Source organism: Danio rerio, chromosome 13 (assembly GCF_049306965.1).
Source record: "Danio rerio strain Tuebingen ecotype United States chromosome 13, GRCz12tu, whole genome shotgun sequence".
Classification (NCBI taxonomy): Eukaryota; Metazoa; Chordata; class Actinopteri; order Cypriniformes; family Danionidae; genus Danio; species Danio rerio.
Genome location: NC_133188.1, coordinates 40,431,064 through 40,451,957, shown reverse-complemented (window position 1 = coordinate 40,451,957; position 20,894 = coordinate 40,431,064). Strand labels below are relative to the sequence as shown.

Sequence of the window (20,894 nt, the reverse complement as noted above, 5' to 3'; positions counted from 1 at the left end):
ATGACATGTTTCATATTTTTATGTTTCTATGGTTCATTTATTTAAATTCATTTTTTGTTTAAAAGAAAAAAGGAGATACTCTTTTCTAATATAGATATGTTTATATGAATATACACTCACAGGACACTTTATTAGGTACACCTGTCCAACTGCTCATTAATGCAAATTTCTAATCAGCCAATCACATGGAAACAACTAAATGCATTTAGGCATGTAGACATGGTCAAGACTGATCAGCTGCAGTTCAAACCGAGCATCAGAAACTTGAGGCAGATGGGCTACAGCAGCAGAAGACCACACCGGGTGCCATTCCTGTCATCCAAGAACAACACACTGAGGCTACAATTCGCATAGGTTCACCAAAATAGGACAATAAAAGATTGGAAAAATGTTGCCTGGTCTGATGAGTATCAATTTCTGCTGTAACATTCAGATGGTAGGGTCAGAATTTGGCATCAACAACATGAAAGCATGGATTCATCCTGCCTTGTTTCAACAGTTCAGGTTGGTGGTGGTGGTGTAATGGTGTGGAGAATATTTTCTGAGCACACTTTGGGCCCATTAGTACCATTTGAGCATTGTGCCATTGCCACAGCCTACACGAGTAATGTTGCTGACCATGTCCATAAAGTGCGAATCATCTCAGACTAGTATCTTGAACATGACAATAAGTTTACTGTACTCAAATGGCCTCCACAATCACTAGAGCTCAATCCAATAGAGCATCTTTGGGATGTGGTGGAATGGGAGATTCGCATCACGAATGTGCAGCCAATAAATCTGCAGCAACTGCATGAAGCCATCATGTCAATACGAATCAAAATCTCTGAAGAATATTTCCAGTACCTTGTTGAATCTATGCCATGAATAATTGCAGCAGTTCTGAAGGCAAAAGAGGGTCTAACCCGGTACTAGTAAAGTGTACCTAATAAAGTGGCCGGTGAGTGTGTGCACGCTCATTTAAATCACAAAGTACTGTTTTGTGGTACATTTTACTGGTCAGCTGTGGCAAAATGCTAATTTTTATCACTTATTTTAACAAACCACCATTATGTATATTTTTTGCAGAAGCAACTTGAACTGTTTGAATAAATTAGACAGACATACTGCAGATATAAACATAGTAGTCAGCCTTGGTTAAGGTAATGTCCCTGAACATTTAAAATAAAAAACACTGTGCTGTAATCTGTTCACCAGCTCAGTCTGCATCATCCTGCAGTAAATGTGCATCTCTCTCCATGTGAATCCAGATGATAGCAGAGCACAGCAAGCCTAAAGCTAAAGCACCCACAAGATACTCTTAAAAGCTTCAGACTATTTTTAACCTCAATCCTCTCCATGCACTGATAAATAATGTCCTTCTTATACAAAAAGCTCCGTTAAATGTTGCTGAAGCATTGAAGAACAGCACAGCGTGGGGCATAAAGCACACACACGAAGCGGTGGAAGTGTGTGCACATTTAACAGGCTTGATCAGCGGAATGATTCATCAGGAAGCAGTTTAATGGGGTGCAGCGCAGACTCACCCAGGAGGGAAAATAAGCTTCCGGCTGGAAATAGGCACCAAAGTGTTTGTTCCGTTTGAAGTTTCCCAGGTCAGCCTGAAGTGCGAACGCAGCCAGAAGGAAATAAGCCTCCTCTCTCTGGATGCACTGAGACTGCAGGACCTGCTTCCGCAAGTGCCAGTAATAATAATACCGTGCAACGCGGTCACTAAAACAGAAATACAACATATTCAATCATCTTCATATTGACATTTTGCATGTACACAATGGACTTAAAAAGTTTGAGGTCTGTTCATCTATTATTCATTACTGAAGTTTCAAAGATTCAAAAATATCAAATATTATTACAAATTAAAACGGATGCTTTTTTATTGTAATACCATTTAAAAAGTGATTTATTCCTTGGGTAATTGACCTTCGCTAAGCCACGCCCAAAAACTGCCACCCACCAATCTTGGCTTAGCAACTGTAGCTACGTGCAGGGGCTCTGTCAAGCTTTCGAGCGAGTGCATATGGATTGTGCAAATCTGATACCCGGTATCCTTAAAGTTTGGACGGGATTGTGGAATTTTTTCCCTTTTCAAAACCAAAAACCCAAGAGGAAAAATGCCAGCGTGGATCAAGCTCTGTGAGGGGCACTAAAGGAGTGGAGCTAAGTTGGTTTTGTTTTGATATTCCTGACACATTCAGGGATAGACAGATAACTCACACACCTCTTACCCTAAACAGATCTAAACTGTGTTTCCTACAAAAACACAAAGCTGGTTATGTTTCACAGCTGTCTTATTCCTTTTTTTCGCTCGATATTGTGAGTAATGCTTCGTTTAAGCCTTCGAAATCATGATCAGCAATACAACGATTGGCTGACGGCACAGCAGCGTAATGACATCGTCTGATTAATATTCAATTATCCATGTGAACAAAATTACATAAAATTCATAGTAAACTGTTTGTTAAATATACGCAATAACTTTACACGTGTTGTGGGCTGCAGACTTTACACTTTCTTATGTCGAGAGTATTTAGCAAATTATTTTGTTTTACATTTAGAGCGAATTTTTCATTATTATGATAGCCTAGGCCTATTCAAGTTTCTTAATCGGCGTGAGATATAACTGGCTGTTATATACAAAAATGCATTTTGATATCGGTAAAGGTGTCTGCAACATTTGTGAAGCATCAAAATCACCAGCATAAAAGCTGTCAATGTGCATGACTGCATAAATTAATATTCCTAAAAAAACTAAACAAAAAATGAACAGTCTAATAATGTGCATGTACATGTTTGTATCTAAAAAGTCCCCCGTGACAGTTTTTGTACTTTTATTTCAGAGTGCAGCTTGCATTAGTTTATTTATAGATTTGACTATTTTAAACTTAACTACTACTGAACGAAAATATCAGCATTCGATACATACTTTTAGTATTTGCTTGAACTGACCTGATCTAATCCTGTTTATATGAAATGAGCCTGCTCCTGAGCAGGTTTGAGTTACCAGAACTGTTGCTATGACAACAACTCTCGAATGAGTTTTGACGAACTAAACAATCCTGGATCGTGTCAAATCATCAATAACCAAATCCAGTTAATTGAGTAATCAACGTACGAAGAACGAACCCCAGATCTTTGTAAGATTATTTGACATGGGAAAAAATCCACAAAATGGCAATCAGTGGGCAAGGAGAAATAGATATAACCGAAAAAAATTCATGCAGTTTTAAGAATAGTGTCCCAAAAGCAGCTAAGCTTTATACAAGACCAAAACATTTGTGAGTGGCAGCACTGTCACTTTTAATTCTTTTATTGCGTCTTTCCTTTTGATGTGCATGTGTCTCACCTGATAAGTCTGCCATTTTCAACATAATACTGTGCTCTGAAGTGAACAATCATTGGAGGTCCAAACTGGTCAATTCCCTGCAAAATGGCAAGAATTAAGTCGAAATGTAAAAACAACAAATTAACTAAAATTCCAAGGAGATCAAAGAGTGCATGTGTGATACCTTGCTGGCTTCCCGTTTCCACTCTTTTGGGCAGTATTTCGACAGTTTCTGTCCCAGTTCCATGTATATGTGTTCATTGTCTAAAAGGAAAAAAAGCACAAAGAACTCATAAGCTTAGGTCTATAATGTTTATCTGTGTAATGGATAATGGGGGAAATTACAAGCATAACTGCGGTAAGTACCGCAAAATAAACCCTGACAGAATGATTAAAACCCCAAATCAAAGCATAAAATTTGATAATAACCAGCAAACCATACATTATTCCACTAGCTACATGGCTACTTTAAAATATATATATATGGACAATGAAAATACAGTTTTAATATTTAATGATCATGATGATTACATTAGAATGAAGACGTAGATGACAAATAAAATCTGAATGCATGAGATAATAATCAATACAGTGTAGCATCCTATAATTATATATACAGTGCTCAGCATGAATGAGTACAGCCTCTTTTGAAAATTGAACATTTTTATCCATTTCTCAGTGATTTGAGTAATTTGATCAATGTATTTTGATGCATTTAACAAAATAGTTTTATCAAACGGTTATATCCATTAAAATGATATTGATAAGGGTGTCTAACATTTGACCAGATTTAGTGATACATTTAATCCCTTTGATAGCTACTAAACAATTTTAAATTTTTTTATCAAGCAACTTTAATTGTTGAAATATCCACTTTTCTTATTTTTTTTTTTTACATTTTGGCATAAAAACAGTTTTATTTTTTTTACAGTGGTTGTTTTTCTTCATAATGAAATGGTCTGTATTTAGTGGATTTTGAAGAGATATTATCTGGGTTTCTAAACATTAAATTATCAGAAGCATAAAATTGTATTATGTAAAAAAATAAAAATAAAAAATAAAATAAAAATGCACTACATTATATTATTGGCCAATACTAAACTTTCTATATCAGATCAGTTGGAGGCAAAATTATTATCCATTTTTCAAATATTTCAAAATTGATGGTTAACCTTATTTCCTAATATCCTTATTTCCAGTATTACATAAACTACTTTTACTTCTAAAGGAAGACTCATTTCCTGTAGATCTTTAAAGGTCCCATGAAATTAAAATAACGTTTTTTACATGTTAGAATCAGTATTGTTTGTTTTTAGGATATCTATAAGCTAATGTGCTCCAAAACGGAGACAAAATTCATGTTTAGAAGATAAAACTTGTATAAACACGTAAGGATTGTAGTTTGTCACGATCGCCTAAATAGATCAATGTTTTTTTTTTTAACGTCACCTGATACTTTAGTTTCTCATCAAAACTTAACCAACCAAATGCTCTCTAGTGTCTGACATGCCCCGCATCATTTAAGACGCTTCTCATTTGATGAACTTAAGCTCAACCACTCTCACTGGCAGAGTTGTGACGAACTATTGGCTGTTTTATAAAAAGGGGAGGAGCAACACTGTCCCACCCTCTCTTAGTGCCTCGGTTGAGATTACGCCAAATAAAGATGCACACTTCAAAGCACTTCAAGGAACCTTTAAATGCATAAGAAAGGCTCATACAGAGTTCATTTGCATGTATGTATGTGGTAGTGTTTTTGTGCCTTACTCTGAATAACACTGAGGCCAAACAGATGGCAGTCCTTTAACCTGAGCAGATCACAGACCTGCACCAACAACTCCTGACACACGGTCTTAACCTGAGAAAACAACAGAGAAAATTACAGACAGCCCAATTCAGCTGTAATATACAATTCTTCCTCAAAAAAACTGATTTACAAATCTTACTTCAAGCCCCAAATTTTTTAAATAATTTATAAGAAGAACCCAATAAGTCATGTTTAAAACCTGATGTGTGATATTTGTCATTTAAAATGGTTTTATGTACGTGCAAACTGACTTGCAGTGACCTACTAAAATACTGAGATATAATTTGTCATTAACACACACCCCTCATTGATGTGTCAGACAGAGAGTGCATGGTGTCATACTCACACTGACTATTACGTTGAGCGTTTCATCATTCGGGAGGAACACACACACACACCGGCGGTCCTGCATCATCTTGTTATTGTGGAAAGTCAGTTTGCTCATGTTTGAGAGGCTGCAGCCTGTAGATTTGTGCCCCTCACTGGAGCTCCACCCTCAAGCGCCGCCCAGTCACGGTTGGATCAGATAATACGGACACACATGAAAACAAATCTATGCTCACACACAATCGGAAACTGCGATCTGAGAAACTCAACCTCAGTCTCAAATCAAATTTCACCTAGATCAACACACAATTACAGCAGCCCCACTGCAGACTCTGAAACACAAAAAAAGACAAACAAAATGTATCAATTCAACAATAATACAATAGGAAAACATTACTGATAAGCACAGTTTGACAGGCAGCTTTACAAATGTTTGACAGAAGTCTTAAAAGATTTACTGGATATTTGAGGGAATGTGAAAACGCATCACTGAAACTATTGTTTAGGAATTAAATAAACAAGCAAAAATGATGTAGTTGGAAGCAATGCATAGTTATGTTCATGGATGTATAACACAGACTTTCTGATGATATATAGGTGGAAAATATGATGCAGTACACGTTAATTTCTTCTTCCATTTCTTTTCTTGTTTATATTGAGCATTGCAGTAACTTATATAAAAAAAATCTATTATTGTTAGAATTAGCTTATATTAAAAAATACAATTAATGTTATACAATTAATACTATACTTTGTCCCGCTTATAACACGCACATTAAATATTTATATTAAAGCAAATAGACACAGTTCATAACAATACTGAAAACCTTGTGTTGACAAATTACCAAAAAAAATAACAATTATTACTCATCTGCAAGTCAAGTCATATCTTGTAAAGATTAGCTAGCTAATGTTTTTAACCTGACTAATTCTTGTCATTTTTATGCTAAAGCTTTTATCATCGTTTTATTTTCTCCTCTGTAGACTAATCCAAGTCTTCTACTAAACCTATGAAAACCTGTTTGAATGAGTACATTTACAAAGAAATGCTTCATGTTAAGGGCCGCAAAATTCTGGGAAAATATGTGATATGCCATAAGGTTGTGGAGTGTTGAGATAACAATATTTTTTATGATATAACTTAAGTTATTTGATTAGCAATTAAAAACAAACATCTTATTAATTAGAAAAACATTTGTGAATTAGTTCTGAAAAATATCTCTTGAAATAATATAGACTTTAAAACACCAAGAATGAGCCTTAGCGGAAATTCTGATTCTCATTGGCTGTTTTCATTTTCTTCGCTTGTCTACCAGCATTAGTATTTACTTTCAGCTCTAGGTTCATTTAATAGCAAATACTGGAGAGGTAGGGATGAAGATAGTAAAGGCCCCATCTGATTGGTCAGATTTGAATAAACAACCTATAGATGCTGCACACAAATGCTTGACACATTAAACTAATTTAATATTGCATATACTATTGGCCTAATAACAATTTTCCAATAAAGTGTGCAGCCCTACCTTACCCTGACAAAAATACAATCCAACTGATTAAGTAAGCCAATTTCCAAATACACAAAAATTAAAGGGGACCTACTATGCCTCTTTGTACAAGGTGTAAAATGAGTCTCTGACGTCCCTAGAGCAGGGGTGCTCAATCCTGTTCCTGGAGATCTACCTTACTGTACAGTTTAGCTCCTACCCTGATCAAACCCACCTGAACCAATTAATTAGGACCTGAAATCCACTTGATAATTACAGACAGGTGTGTTTGATAAGGGTTGCAACTGAAATCTGCAGGAAGGTAGATCTCCAGGAACATGATTGGCCACCCCTGCACTAGAGTATGTATGTGAATTTTGAGATCTAAACACCCAACAAGTAATGTTTTATAACTCTGTAAACTGCCCTTTTAAGGCTTTGATCCTAATTGTGCCTTTTTTGGTGACTGTCACTTTAAATTCAAATGAGATTGTGCTCTTTTCAAAAGAGGGCGGAGATACAAATGCCCAGGGCTCCGTCCAAAATCATATACTTCAATACTATATAGCACGATAAAAACAGTATGCAAGTTGAATAGTATGTCTGAAAAACCGTAAGTAAGAAGTACCAGGGTAACCTACTACTCCCGCCGAGATTCTGAAGTGCATTCGATGCACACTGTGAGTGATATCCCAAAATTAGGCATGGGACGGCAACCGTTTTCAAGGTTTACTGCGGTTTGAAAAAGTCAAGGTTTTAAAACCACCAAAATTTTCTGTAATACTCTTCCTAAGGTATGTGTAAGATTTTTTATTTACATTTTTTTGTTGTTTTTTTTTAAGACAACAGTATCTTCAGCAAAAAAGATTTCAAAAGATGCGGTTTTATATTATAAAGAAATCTGTGTTTTTGAAACTAATGAAGACAGCAGAAGTCAATGATTCATTTGAATTATTTAGCCTGACATGTTTACGTTTCCAAAATATGTTTAAAATAAATATATTGTGTTCAAAGGGGAAAAAAGGTTTGAGCACAATACAGTGATATTTTTATCCAAGGTTATCATACCTTCAGATTCTTTTACCTGTCCATGCCTATCCAGGATGTCCTGCGAGAGAATTCATGAATGGGAGTAAAGCGACGCAACTGACATGGGTACATCACGTGATCAAGACAAAAAAAAATAGCGGATGTATATGCCCGAGTTCCATTCATACTACTCACATTCATACTGTATAGAACATACTTTTCTACCGGTTGAGTATGGAACCAGATTAGTCTCAAAAGAAATTCATGCAAAAGACACAATGTACACATGCGTAGCCAAATTCACGTGCATAAAACCAAATTCACCTGCGTAAAATATTTATTTATATTCACAAAAAAATTTCATGTGTACAAAATAAAAATACATTTTCATTAAATACGTTTCACAAATGCATAACACCATTTGCAAATGTATAAGAGTGTACAAAAAGTTTAGAATGTTTAAAACTTGTGAGCTCATCCTGAATGAGAATGTGCAAATCCTCTTTCACGTACGACTCCCCCTGGATACGTGTGTGTGTTTTTGAGACTTTTCTGCCAGAGTCAGGACTACTCATACCTTTCAGCCAATCAGATGAGAGCTGTATTCAATAAAACCAACTCTGCGCTTCTTTTGTGCAGACTGTTCCTCTCCAGCATGGCGAACGGAGAAAGCAGCAGTCGCACTTTTTTAAAATTTATTTATTTATTTGACCATATCCTCACTCTTTTTATCCATTATTTTGCCGCAGCTCCGCTCTTCTTATTTATTGTCTCGCAGCCCCATGAGCAACATGTATCCTGGTCAGCACGTTGGGTTACCATGCCCTTAGACCCATGTTCGAACCTCACGTAAATAGATAAAAAAAAAATTCATTTTTATTGTCAAGACATATAAAACTGTAAGGTTGTTGAACATTTGAAGTTCTAAAGCAGCTGTTTTCTTGAAAAAGACGTAATAGTGTCATTAGAAACTGAATGAAACTGAAAAAAAAGATATTTACTCAGGTAAGGATCTTTTTTTTTTCAGTTTCATTTCAGTTTCTAATGACACTATTACGTCTTTTTCAAGAAAACAGCTGCTTTAGAACTTCAAATGTTCAACAACCTTACAGTTTTATATGTCTTAACAATAATAAAAAAAAAGATATCATCTTAGTTGAGGTTCAAACACAGGTCTAAGAGCATAATAACCCAACGTGCTGACCACTGGACCACAATGGCACTTCAATACTGGCGTGGCCGGAATGATACTTATAATTACCCTGCAGGATACATGTTGCTCATAGGGCTGCGAGACAATAAATAAGAAAAGCGGAGCTGCGGCAAAATAATAGATAAAAAGAGTGAGGATATGGTCAAATAAATAAATACATTTTAAAAAAGTGCGACTGCTACTTTCTCTGTTCGTCATGCTGGAGAGGAACAGTCTGCACAAAAGAAGCGCAGAGTTGGTTTCATTGAATACAGCTCTCATCTGATTGGCTGAAAGGTACGAGTAGTCCTGATTCTGGCAGGAAAGTCTCAAAAATACACACACACATGTATCCAGGGGGAGTCGTACGTGAAAGAGGATTTGCACATTCTCATTCAGGATAAACTCACAAGTTTTAAACATTCTAAACTTTTTGTACACTCTTAAACATTTGCAAATGGTGTTTTGCATTTGTAAAACGTATTTTATGAAAATGTATTTTTATTTTGCGCACGTGAAATTTTTTTGTGAATATAAATAAATATTTTACGCACGTGAATTTGGTTTTATGCACGTGAATTTGGCTACGCATGTGTACATCATGTCTTTTGCTTGAATTTCTTTTGAGACTAATCTGGTTCCATAGTTGAGTACTAAATTCAAATTCAAATGCAGTACCTACTGAGTAGTAGGTGATTTCAGACACAGCCTGTGTGTCAGCATAGTGGCAGATTCAAAACAAGACTAACATCCTATGATTATGAGGAAGAGACTGTCACAAGTGGGCGGGGCTTTCCCCCTCTGATGACAAATACAAAAGGAGAATGTCAATCAAAGTGTTTCTGCAAACTGTTTTTACAAAGTGTGATTATAAAAAAAAATTATATCTTTTTACTATTAGACGCTGGTTACATTCACAGACTGTTGTCACGCAACTGTGTTAAATCCCTTATAAAAGTGATCTTTGCATAATAGGTCCCCTTTAAAATATATTTTTGAAAATATACTTAATTTAAAAAGCTGTTACTGGGGTGGTACCTTTTCATAAGATGCATAATGTCATCTTTAAGTACAAATTTTGATCTAAAGTACACAAATTATTACAGTTTGTACTTCAGCAACAGCTTTTGTGCCTTTTTTAGGGAACACTGAAGCACCATGTTTATGTAAGCTTAAAACATCAAGAGTGGATTCCACCACCCTTTTTTTTGACTTTGTATGAGAGAAAGACAGAAAAGACGAAAATGTGCAGCAGTCAGGAGAATTCCACCCAACATCTGTTTCTCATTCCAACAATAGAGGCCTTTGATTCTCTCTTTAACACACACACACACACACACACGTACTACAGATGTGTAACGTTTATATGCATACATAAGATGACAATGACGTAGATTTTGGCTTTTCGTATTACTGTCAGAAGTTCATAAGGGACTGATTTGAAGTAAAAGATTGCCTACACTAACTGTTCAGATGCAAGAAGTCAAACAGCCCAAATGACCTCAAAAACATGACCCTGTACTAAAATTGACACTTATTTTGTAATTGTAAGTTTTTGATTGCACTTCGTTATTATTGTTTATTTATTTCTTTGCTGAAAATTAGAACTGAATTTAGAAAAAGTTTTGAAACAAATCTGAGCTTAACAAAACAAAAATGATTTATGTAGGGTAATGGCTGTCTGTGCACAAAACATTTATCCATGAAAGAGAGAAAGAGAAAGTGAAAGTAAAGGGCGATTGGAGTAGGCTCGTTCTTTATCCTTGCACTGCAGATGCTCTGTTTAACTGTTTTCTCGCTAGAAGCGTTCAGTTTCTCCACTTACAAAGTCTGCCATGTCAATAGCAAATGCGCCATGGAATTCACTTACAGGGAACGAGAGATGAGACTCTGATTGGTTTATTCTCAAAACACACCTATAACTCATTAAGAGAATAAGCACAAGTCCACTTAATCATTCCAAGTTACAATGGATTTACAATTTTTTTTTTAGTAAAGTAACTAATCACTTTTTGAAATGTACATCAAGTCAGTGGGTTAAATAATCTTTCAGTTGATATTTGGTTTGTTAGGACAACTATTTGAAAATCTGGAATCTGAGGGTTCAAAAAATGTTAATGAAAAAAAAAACACATTTAAAATTGTCACATTAATGGCCGTTTCCACTAAGTGGTACGGTATGGTACGGTACAGTACAGGTCAGTATGGGTCAGCTTTAACAGGCTTGCGTTTCCACTGCCAAAAGAGTACCAATGGTGGTGGTTGTGGTGTACGATAAAAAGTTTCAGTCAACGTCATTCTTGCTCGAGGAAATGTCAAAGTGAAGCTTTACGGGTCGTTCTTATATGAAGGTAATTCAGTTGCGAAACTTGAGAGCTTGCAAATGTAAATGTGAGCACTTGTGATAATAATATTTGTATGTGTAGGTTGAAATGTACACTTACAGCTCTGATGTGAACAGCTGAAATCCTCGATTTGCACACACACACAACAATCCACACACTTGTGTTTTGAATTCGAAGTTGCAGATTAATAGTTGTGTATTTGTAAAATGTCATTCACAAATACAAAGTGACAGACACACGTGTGCACGGCAAATTTGACTGCATCTTCGCTCTACAACCACAGGTCGGCACTCACAACCTCTCAGATTCGTCAGTACAACTACAAATCTCCCGCGCTCTGACTTTTGCTACACATCTCCCGCGATCTCTGTAGCAGAACTCATCTGTGCACTCGCAGATGCAGAGGCGTGAGCAGCGCGGGGCGGGGGAGGGGCGGGGCTGGTGTAAAGCTGTTTGATTGGCTGATGCCTGACCAATGAACAATGCCAGCAGCCAACAGGACTGAGGTGCAAAATAATCATTTCCCACGATTATTTTATTATTTAGGGTTTATTTAAACTCTTTTCTGAAGAGATTTTTGTTAAAAATAATAAATTCTGTGGAAATGTACATACCAGTAAAAGAGCAGCAAAGCCAGTTTATTGGCTAGAGCCAGCCAATGAGATGGGGCGTTTCTGTTTGTCAGCACACAGGGCAGCTCACGTTGTTGGAGGCCTCGAGCAATCAGAGGGTAAGTTATGATTTTTAATAATTATCTATATGTTCAATACTGTTAGCTAAGCTAAGGACTGTGCTGGGTGCTTCTCTTGTTTGTTTTTTATATAAGAAACAGTTATGAGTTATCTAGGAGCTGCTTTCAATCATGTTATATGGTTCTAAAGATACGATTCAACCCACATGAAATAAGAAGTTGTAATAGTATTTATAATAAATAATATTACGTTTTTGAACCATACTAACTATAGTAAACTGTATTTTACTGTATATATTGCAGTATCTACAACTTTGTTAATGAATGCAACAGCACACTGTAGTATTAACTAGCATGAACTGTAATAAATTGAAGTATATTTACACACACACACACACACACACACACACACACACACACACACACACACACACACACACACACACACACACACACACATTAATAGCAATTAAAAATAACACTAGGCGTTTAAGTTTCTTACAGATCATACCGGTTTTTGTTATTATAACCTGCATCATGTCTATCTATCCATCTATCTATTTACATGTTTGTGTACAGTGTGTCCTTTATATCACTTTTTTAATTATGAAAGTTACTAACTATAGGTTATTTCTCAGTTTCCTGTAAGGATGAAGTGACAGGAGAGATCAGCGTGTTTCAAGTCAATGAGGAACTCAGAGAAGCTGCATAGCTTGAATAGGATGTTATTTATGCTAAAGATGACATGATGATCCAGCTCATCTACAAACACTTCAAAATGATTCAGATCGTTCAAGAGGAAGCCGACTTTATTTTCTCTTTTTACCTGCCAAGATGACTACAGATTTGAACAAAACACACACACACCCACACACACAACTTTTATTTTGATAATTGTTTATTGTAGTATTTTTACACTTTACTGTAAAGCAGGGGTGTCAAACTCAGTTCCTGAAGGCCCGTAACCCTGCAAGTTTTTAGTTGAAACCCTGCTTCAACACACTTAAGTGAAAGTTTTAAACAAACCTGAAGGACTCAATTAGTTTGATCAGGTGTGTTTAATTAGGGTTAAAACTAAACTTTGCAAAGCTGCAGCCCTCCAGGAACTTGGAGGAGTTTGCCCTCCAGGAGTTTGACACCTGTTCTGTAAGGGAATGTAATTTGTCAAATAAAATTTACAGTCCAAATAAGTGCAGTGCAAATGTCTAGTTACTTGTATTGAAATATTTCAGGGTTTTTCCTTGTTCATAATGAGATGGAGGTGGTAAATCCAACTTCATCATTACCCATCAAATGTTATCTCCTCTTTAATACTTTGCTCAAGCCTTTACTAAAGGTCAGAAAGCAAGCCATTGTGTAAAGCTGGTTGATGCTCGCTGTAATAGAGAGAGATGATGACTGTTCAGCTTATGTTGCTTAACCCTGCAGATGAGATGCTCAAAGTGGACCCTCAGCTGAGCGATGGACACTGTCTCCCTCACCTAGTTGCTCTTCCTTTGAACACACATATCATGTTGAAGGATGCAAGTTGTGGACCTAAATCAGATGTAATGCATGTAGATGTATAAATTAGAAAGAAATGAAACTGCTTTAAAATGTATTAGGTTTTACATATAAATACAAGTTTTTAACAGATTTGTTTCAACTTGATATTTGCATAATAAATGGCATTAGAATGTTTAGTTTTAAACAGATAGCAATATTTCAATTTTTTCAAGTTTAAGCTATATATATATATATATATATATATATATATATATATATATATATATATATATATATATATATATATATATATATATATACATACATACATACAAGTATACTTCAATTTATTACAGTTCATGCTAGTTAATACTACAGTGTGCTGTTGCATTCATTAACAAAGTTGTAGATACTGCAATATATACTGTATAATACAGTTTACTATAGTTAGTATGGTTCAAAAACGTACTATTATTTATTATAAATACTATTACAACTTCTTATTTCATGTGGGTTGAATCGTATCTTTAGAACCATATAACATGATTGAAAGCAGCTCCTAGATAACTCATAACTGTTTCTTATATAAAAAACAAACAAGAGAAGCACCCAGCACAGTCCTTAGCTTAGCTAACAGTATTGAACATATAGATAATTATTAAAAATCATAACTTACCCTCTGATTGCTCGAGGCCTCCAACAACGTGAGCTGCCCTGTGTGCTGACAAACAGAAACGCCCCATCTCATTGGCTGGCTCTAGCCAATAAACTGGCTTTGCTGCTCTTTTACTGGTATGTACATTTCCACAGAATTTATTATTTTTAACAAAAATCTCTTCAGAAAAGAGTTTAAATAAACCCTAAATAATAAAATAATCGTGGGAAATGATTATTTTGCACCTCAGTCCTGTTGGCTGCTGGCATTGTTCATTGGTCAGGCATCAGCCAATCAAACAGCTTTACACCAGCCCCGCCCCTCCCCCGCCCCGCGCTGCTCACGCCTCTGCATCTGCGAGTGCACAGATGAGTTCTGCTACAGAGATCGCGGGAGATGTGTAGCAAAAGTCAGAGCGCGGGAGATTTGTAGTTGTACTGACGAATCTGAGAGGTTGTGAGTGCCGACCTGTGGTTGTAGAGCGAAGATGCAGTCAAATTTGCCGTGCACACGTGTGTCTGTCACTTTGTATTTGTGAATGACATTTTACAAATACACAACTATTAATCTGCAACTTCGAATTCAAAACACAAGTGTGTGGATTGTTGTGTGTGTGTGCAAATCGAGGATTTCAGCTGTTCACATCAGAGCTGTAAGTGTACATTTCAACCTACACATACAAATATTATTATTACAAGTGCTCACATTTACATTTGCAAGCTCTCGAGTTTCGCAACTGAATTACCTCCATATTCTTATATCATATAAAAAGCACTTTTTACAAACAGATGCTTTACACACATAAACACTTGTGTTAAAATGTTTATTACTAACCTTTCCATGGACATAAATTGATTATAAATGAAGATCAATAATAGGAAGAAATAGCATCTGCAATTATATCAGATGAAATAAATGCAACATAAATGAACACATACAGACCCATACACTCTCTGATATGTTACCAATTACAGAAAAACTACACACAGCATACATTTAGTCCTTTTTTGAGTTCAAAAACAACAGCGACAGTAACTCTCTGTATCTTTAATCTTCACCAGCACATGTAAATTCTTGTTAGGAAGTAATTCCATCATTCCGAATTCATAATAGTATAAAAGGTGGTGATAATAATTAAACAAGGTAGTTTGTTTAAGCTTTATGTTGCTGAAAGAATCATTTGCTCCTTTGTTTTGTCAAGCTGGCGGTTTCTGAAAGGATCAGACGCCAGAAGCACTTCAATAAATCATGTGCACGTTGTTATCATCAGCTCAAGAAGTTCACTATTTCAAATATAGACAGGCAAGCGAGCTCTCTCTCGAGAAAGGAAAACCGCTCAAGTTTAGATGGCCTTGTAAACAACAACGGGGCACAGGGTAGACTCTGCTCTTCTTCTTGGCTTTGTGGCTGTTCATCAAGACGACGAAAAGTTTTGTTTAAGCTTGGGTCGACCATGGCTTGTTCTTATATGTATATATTATTATGACGTATTCAGTGTATCTCGTCTGTTAAAAAATGGTTCTACCTTTGTTTTCATTCTCCTGGCTTGTGCACGAGCTAGTGACGCTTCTCTGTAAACCAATAGTGTTTAGCTGTATGTCTCTCTCCACCTTTTGGTACCCTTTTTGTTGTGCTAGATACCCTTTCAAATGGGTACTTAAAAAGTGGTATGGTTTGGTTCACTTTTTGATACCTTTTGACAGTAGAAACGGCCATAAAAGCATACCAAACTGTACCGTACCACTCAGTGGAAACGAGCCATAAGACTTACAAGACTTGCAACGAGCCATAAGACTTAGCAATGCATATTCATTCATTAATTTTCTTTTCAGCTTAGTCCCTTTATTAATCTGGGGTTGCAACAGCTGAATGAACCGCCAACTAATCCAGCATATGTTTTACACTGCAGATGCCCTTCCAGCTGCAAACCATCACTGGGAAATATCCATACACACTCATACACTACGGAAAATTTAGCTTTCCCAATTCATCTATACCACATGTTTTTGGACTTGTAGGGGAAACCAAAGAACCTGGAGGAAATTCACGCAAACAAAGGGAAAACATGCAAACTCCACACAGAAATGCCAACTGATTCTGCAGGGGCTCGAACCAGCGACCTTCTTTCTGTGGGGCGATAATGCTAACCACTGCGCCAAATAATTTTATTTTGCTGATTTATTTATTGCCATATCAGTAACATGGCTATTTTATGGCAATATCAATACACAAAAAACAAGACATGATGAGAACAACTTCATATTTCAACAAGAAATGACACACAAACAAATAAAGAAATTAATACAACTCAAAAAAAATATATATTGAAAGTTAAATATTATTTTTCAATTCAATCTTTAATTAATAAATCTTAATTCTAAAAAGTATTCAATATTACTTAATATAATGATTCTTAGAAATAAAGGAAAATCAATTTACACCTATTCAATGCATTCATTTTTAGCAATTGCAAAACAATACCTGTGCGACATAAGATAAATACATAACATATAATCCATGACATGACTAAATTTACATTTAGATACCATTTCAAACAGAGCTTGATGAAACTAAATGAAACAGGATTGCATGATGATTCCTTTTTTTAGTATGCGTGACATTCTGTGTGGTATTTCTGTTTTTTGCAAGACCAGAGAAACTTCCTGGATTATTTTCTGAGACCAGTAAAGCCCACATATAAAATCCCAGTCACAGACAGTTATCTGCTACGGCATTAAGGTCTATGTTACGCCTGTCATCCGGCTCTACCGCCTCCTTTTGCCTTAAGGGATCGAATCTTACCTTATCTTAAAAGACGACTGCTGAAGTGCCAGGGTTTAGCTTTTATAAACCGCCTTACATCATCCACTCCGCTTTTACCTCTCAGAACAAGAAACACTAAAAGCCATGCAAACAGAAAAACCTTCCAGATTTATGGAGGAACATTTACGAAGAAATTTCTAGAAGAAAAAAAACAAACAAGCATGAAAGAATGAGAGGCAAGGAAATGCCACTGATAGGTGGAATCGGCATGTCCAGACCTGCTCAGACACGGTCGGTCCACAGTTATTTAGTGTGATTCTAATCCCAGACACATTCCCCTTTTGACACGCACTCAACTGTTTCTTTATGCTGTGCTAGAAGACACAAGCGGAGGAGAACTTGAACACTTCTGTACACCTGTTATTAAAGCCATTGTATATGGTTCATTAATCCGTGAAAGGAAGCAGATAAGTTCTCCTTGTACAAAAGCTTTGGAAGAGCCCTTGGCAAGGGAGTAGAGCTGTGCAATATGACAGTGTATAAGGTATTGAAATGTAATATCATTTCATATAATGCTCTCGTTAGTTTGAGGGAGTTGAAAAAGAAATTGTTTTGTTTTGTTTTTTTTTACATACCACCACAGGGATGCTTTCCTTTACATTTTGCATTTTATTTAGCGATATTCAGGGTTCCCACTCTAAGCCAAATGTCTAATTCCCTGACTTTAGCCATATTTCCATAACACAGATTTCCTGCTAATTTTGGGCCCCCTTGAAAATGGTTTTCTGTATTTTGTAAATCATTTTTTTTTAATTCATGTTTAGACTTGCATTATAGGATCTTAACCTTAAAGAACAAAGATTTGTAATTATGTGTATATTTTCACAGCAAAACAATACAAGAAATTGCGTAAATAAATACTGCCACAAATAAGAAACAAAAATTTAAATGAGTCATTTTATGCTGCAAAAATCATGAGATGTTGCGCAAAATCTAGGAGTGACTGGTTGAGATACAGTCTTTTTTTTAACAGATAGAGCCTGGTGACTGCATTTGATTGACTGTTTCCAAATGGAAAAAAGGAATAAAATGGCAGTGAAAAAGCTTAACCACAGGTAAAACACATGAAACAACATGATAAAACAGAGGAAAACACAATTAATGGGAGGCAAGTAAAATTTAAAAATGACAAACAAAATATCCCTGATATTCCAAGACTTTGGAAAAAACAAATATAAAATTCTCTAACTTTTTAATGTCAGGCATGGACGTCTTAAAATTCCATAATATTGCAGAAACTCCACTGACTGTGTAAAGCCATTTAAACAAGTTTTCAAAAAGAGTTTTACATTTCATTAATATTTATGGTTTCTACATTCTTAAATCAAACATTTGCCTAGAAGTTCTAAATAAATTGAGGGAAAAAAATACACAAAAGATTGAGTACAGTTTTGAGTATATAAGGATGTAAAAAAGAAACAGTCCTCAAGGGTAAGCCAGACAGAATCTACAGACATTTTTTGCTATTTCTGCAGAGAATTTTGAAAAACAAAAACAAAAATCAGCAGCTTTATGCAGGATAATTTTAGAAGCATCATAACTAAAAACAATTTAGTTACTAATAAAAGTAATACATTTTGAACTTTTATTTAATGTTCCCAATGCAAATCCAATTAGATCCATTTATTTGGCAACAAAGCAAGTCTCTCGTATAATATCTCTATAAAGACGGAAAAAGTATTACGTTACAAACTGTATTGTAAATTAATCAAACGAACATTTTTACACACACAAGTAAATACATAGACTCAATGGGCTAGAAATCTGCGCACGCAGATTCTGTGTGGGCCCACTTATGGGTGATGTGGTCAATATGTAAACTCTTAATCGATTAAATTCACAGAAAAGGATATATATAAAATCATTAAGAAGATATAAGATGACTTATACTGTAATATGTAAGAATTCATTGTTGCTCAGCACTACAGGGAGAGTTTACAAATCACAGTTTAAAATAAAAGAATATAATACAGGATAAAAAAAGGAGGAACATCATGCTGAAATCTATTAAACGGGTGTAAATAGTGGTAATTTGATACACTGTGCTATGACATAGCAAACTGTTATTATTAATAATTATGATAACAACATTGCTATTAGCGATTTAGGAAACAAAAATCAGGACAAATCTTTTGCGGCCATGTAATTCTCTTTAGGGCAAATAACAAGAAAGTAAAATTAACCAAATACACACACATATACCACTTCTTGCATTAAACTGTAAGAACTATACAAAATACATCAGATGGATGTGAAGCTTTTATAATATCAAGCAGCCGTCAAATGCAAGTGTTTGATCTTTGGATAAATCAGCTGTGGTCAGGATGGAGCAAACACACAGATGACTCTCAATACCATGACCTAATTTGATGGTAATGCGTTTTAAACCACACCTGTCTGAAAGGTTACTGGGACATTTTTGTCTCTGAGCACCGAGGCTCTTTTTAAATGTCACTATAAAAAGCATACTTTGTCCCCACTTAAATGTCTTTTATAATAACAATAATAATAATAATAATAATAATAATAACAACAACAACAATAATAATAATAATAATAATAGTGTACAATTATGAAAACATTGTCCATACATAAATCTGTCAAATAAAAATATAGAGAACATAAAATCCGGAACCTGTAATACACTAACTGATTGGTATCAGAAGGATATTATGTTCTTGGAAAATATGTACACATTTATTTAGCACGGATGCATGAAATTGATCAAAAATTACAGTAAAGACATTTTTATTTTTAAAATAGATCCATCAATAACCCTGAAAACACATCTTCAGCCTTAAACCCTCATGTTAGATTTTTCCTGAATGATTGTGAGATACTAAAGACGGATGGTGAAAATTTTGCTTTGCAATTACAGGAATAAATGACATAAAAGAAACAAAAGTAAATTTTAATTGGAATAAGACTTCATAATATTACCTTTTTTACTATATTGTTGTTGTTGTTTTTTTAGAAATGCAGTTTTGGTGAATCTTATTTTTTAAACAGAAAAAACCCTCACAATCCGATTAATGCTAATAATTGTGTAACTAACAATACATTGATATGGATCAATCGATTCACATCCCTAACATTTTTTATGTATTAATGTTTATTAACAGTTATGTATTATCCTTTATCTAGAGTTATGATCAGTAATAACTGCAAGTTATTACAAAAGCCATATGGTCAGCATTATTTTTATTCATTACAGATTTCCCTGAAATCTCTGGTCCAAGCCAATCATGTACATGAAATGCTGTGGATCATCAGATAACTTTAAAAGAACTTTAAATAATGCCTAACAATAACATATCCAGTCAGATACAAAGCTGTATCCTAAATCTAACCAACTATTGTCCTTATTCGTTTGTTTTAAACCCATTGTTTTATAGGTTTGCACGGTTTACCTGTACTAGTATTGTGATACTATGGCTCCAAAATACTGCTGGTGCCACTGTAGTTTGTAAACAATAGTATATCCTCATTAACGGTCTATCTACAATAGATAATGTTGCATGTGGAAAAGTCACTAAAATGCTTACAACAATATTATATTTTATTTTATTAGTCTAAGAGCCGCTCTAAGGTTGCAAAACTGTGTAGATTGGTAGCCTATTATGGTAGTATATTGCACGTTTTTCTGATGCTTTAGTTTGAATCTGAATTAGTTCATTTCTGCTGCTTTCAATATGATTTAGTAGCTACAACAACAGTGACAATCTCTTAAAAAG

General features: G+C 35.2%; 1 protein-coding gene across 1 annotated transcript in view; it reads right to left on the bottom strand.

The window, feature by feature from the left end:
* frmd6 (FERM domain containing 6) overlaps positions 1-20,894 on the bottom strand; it is a 37,227-nt gene that overhangs the window by 10,544 nt on the left and 5,789 nt on the right. The window contains 5 exon segments of the mRNA NM_001020816.1: positions 1,527-1,713; positions 3,344-3,420; positions 3,507-3,586; positions 5,090-5,180; positions 5,476-5,788. Of these exon segments, the coding sequence (NP_001018652.1) occupies positions 1,527-1,713; positions 3,344-3,420; positions 3,507-3,586; positions 5,090-5,180; positions 5,476-5,574 (534 nt within the window). The 5' untranslated portion in view covers positions 5,575-5,788.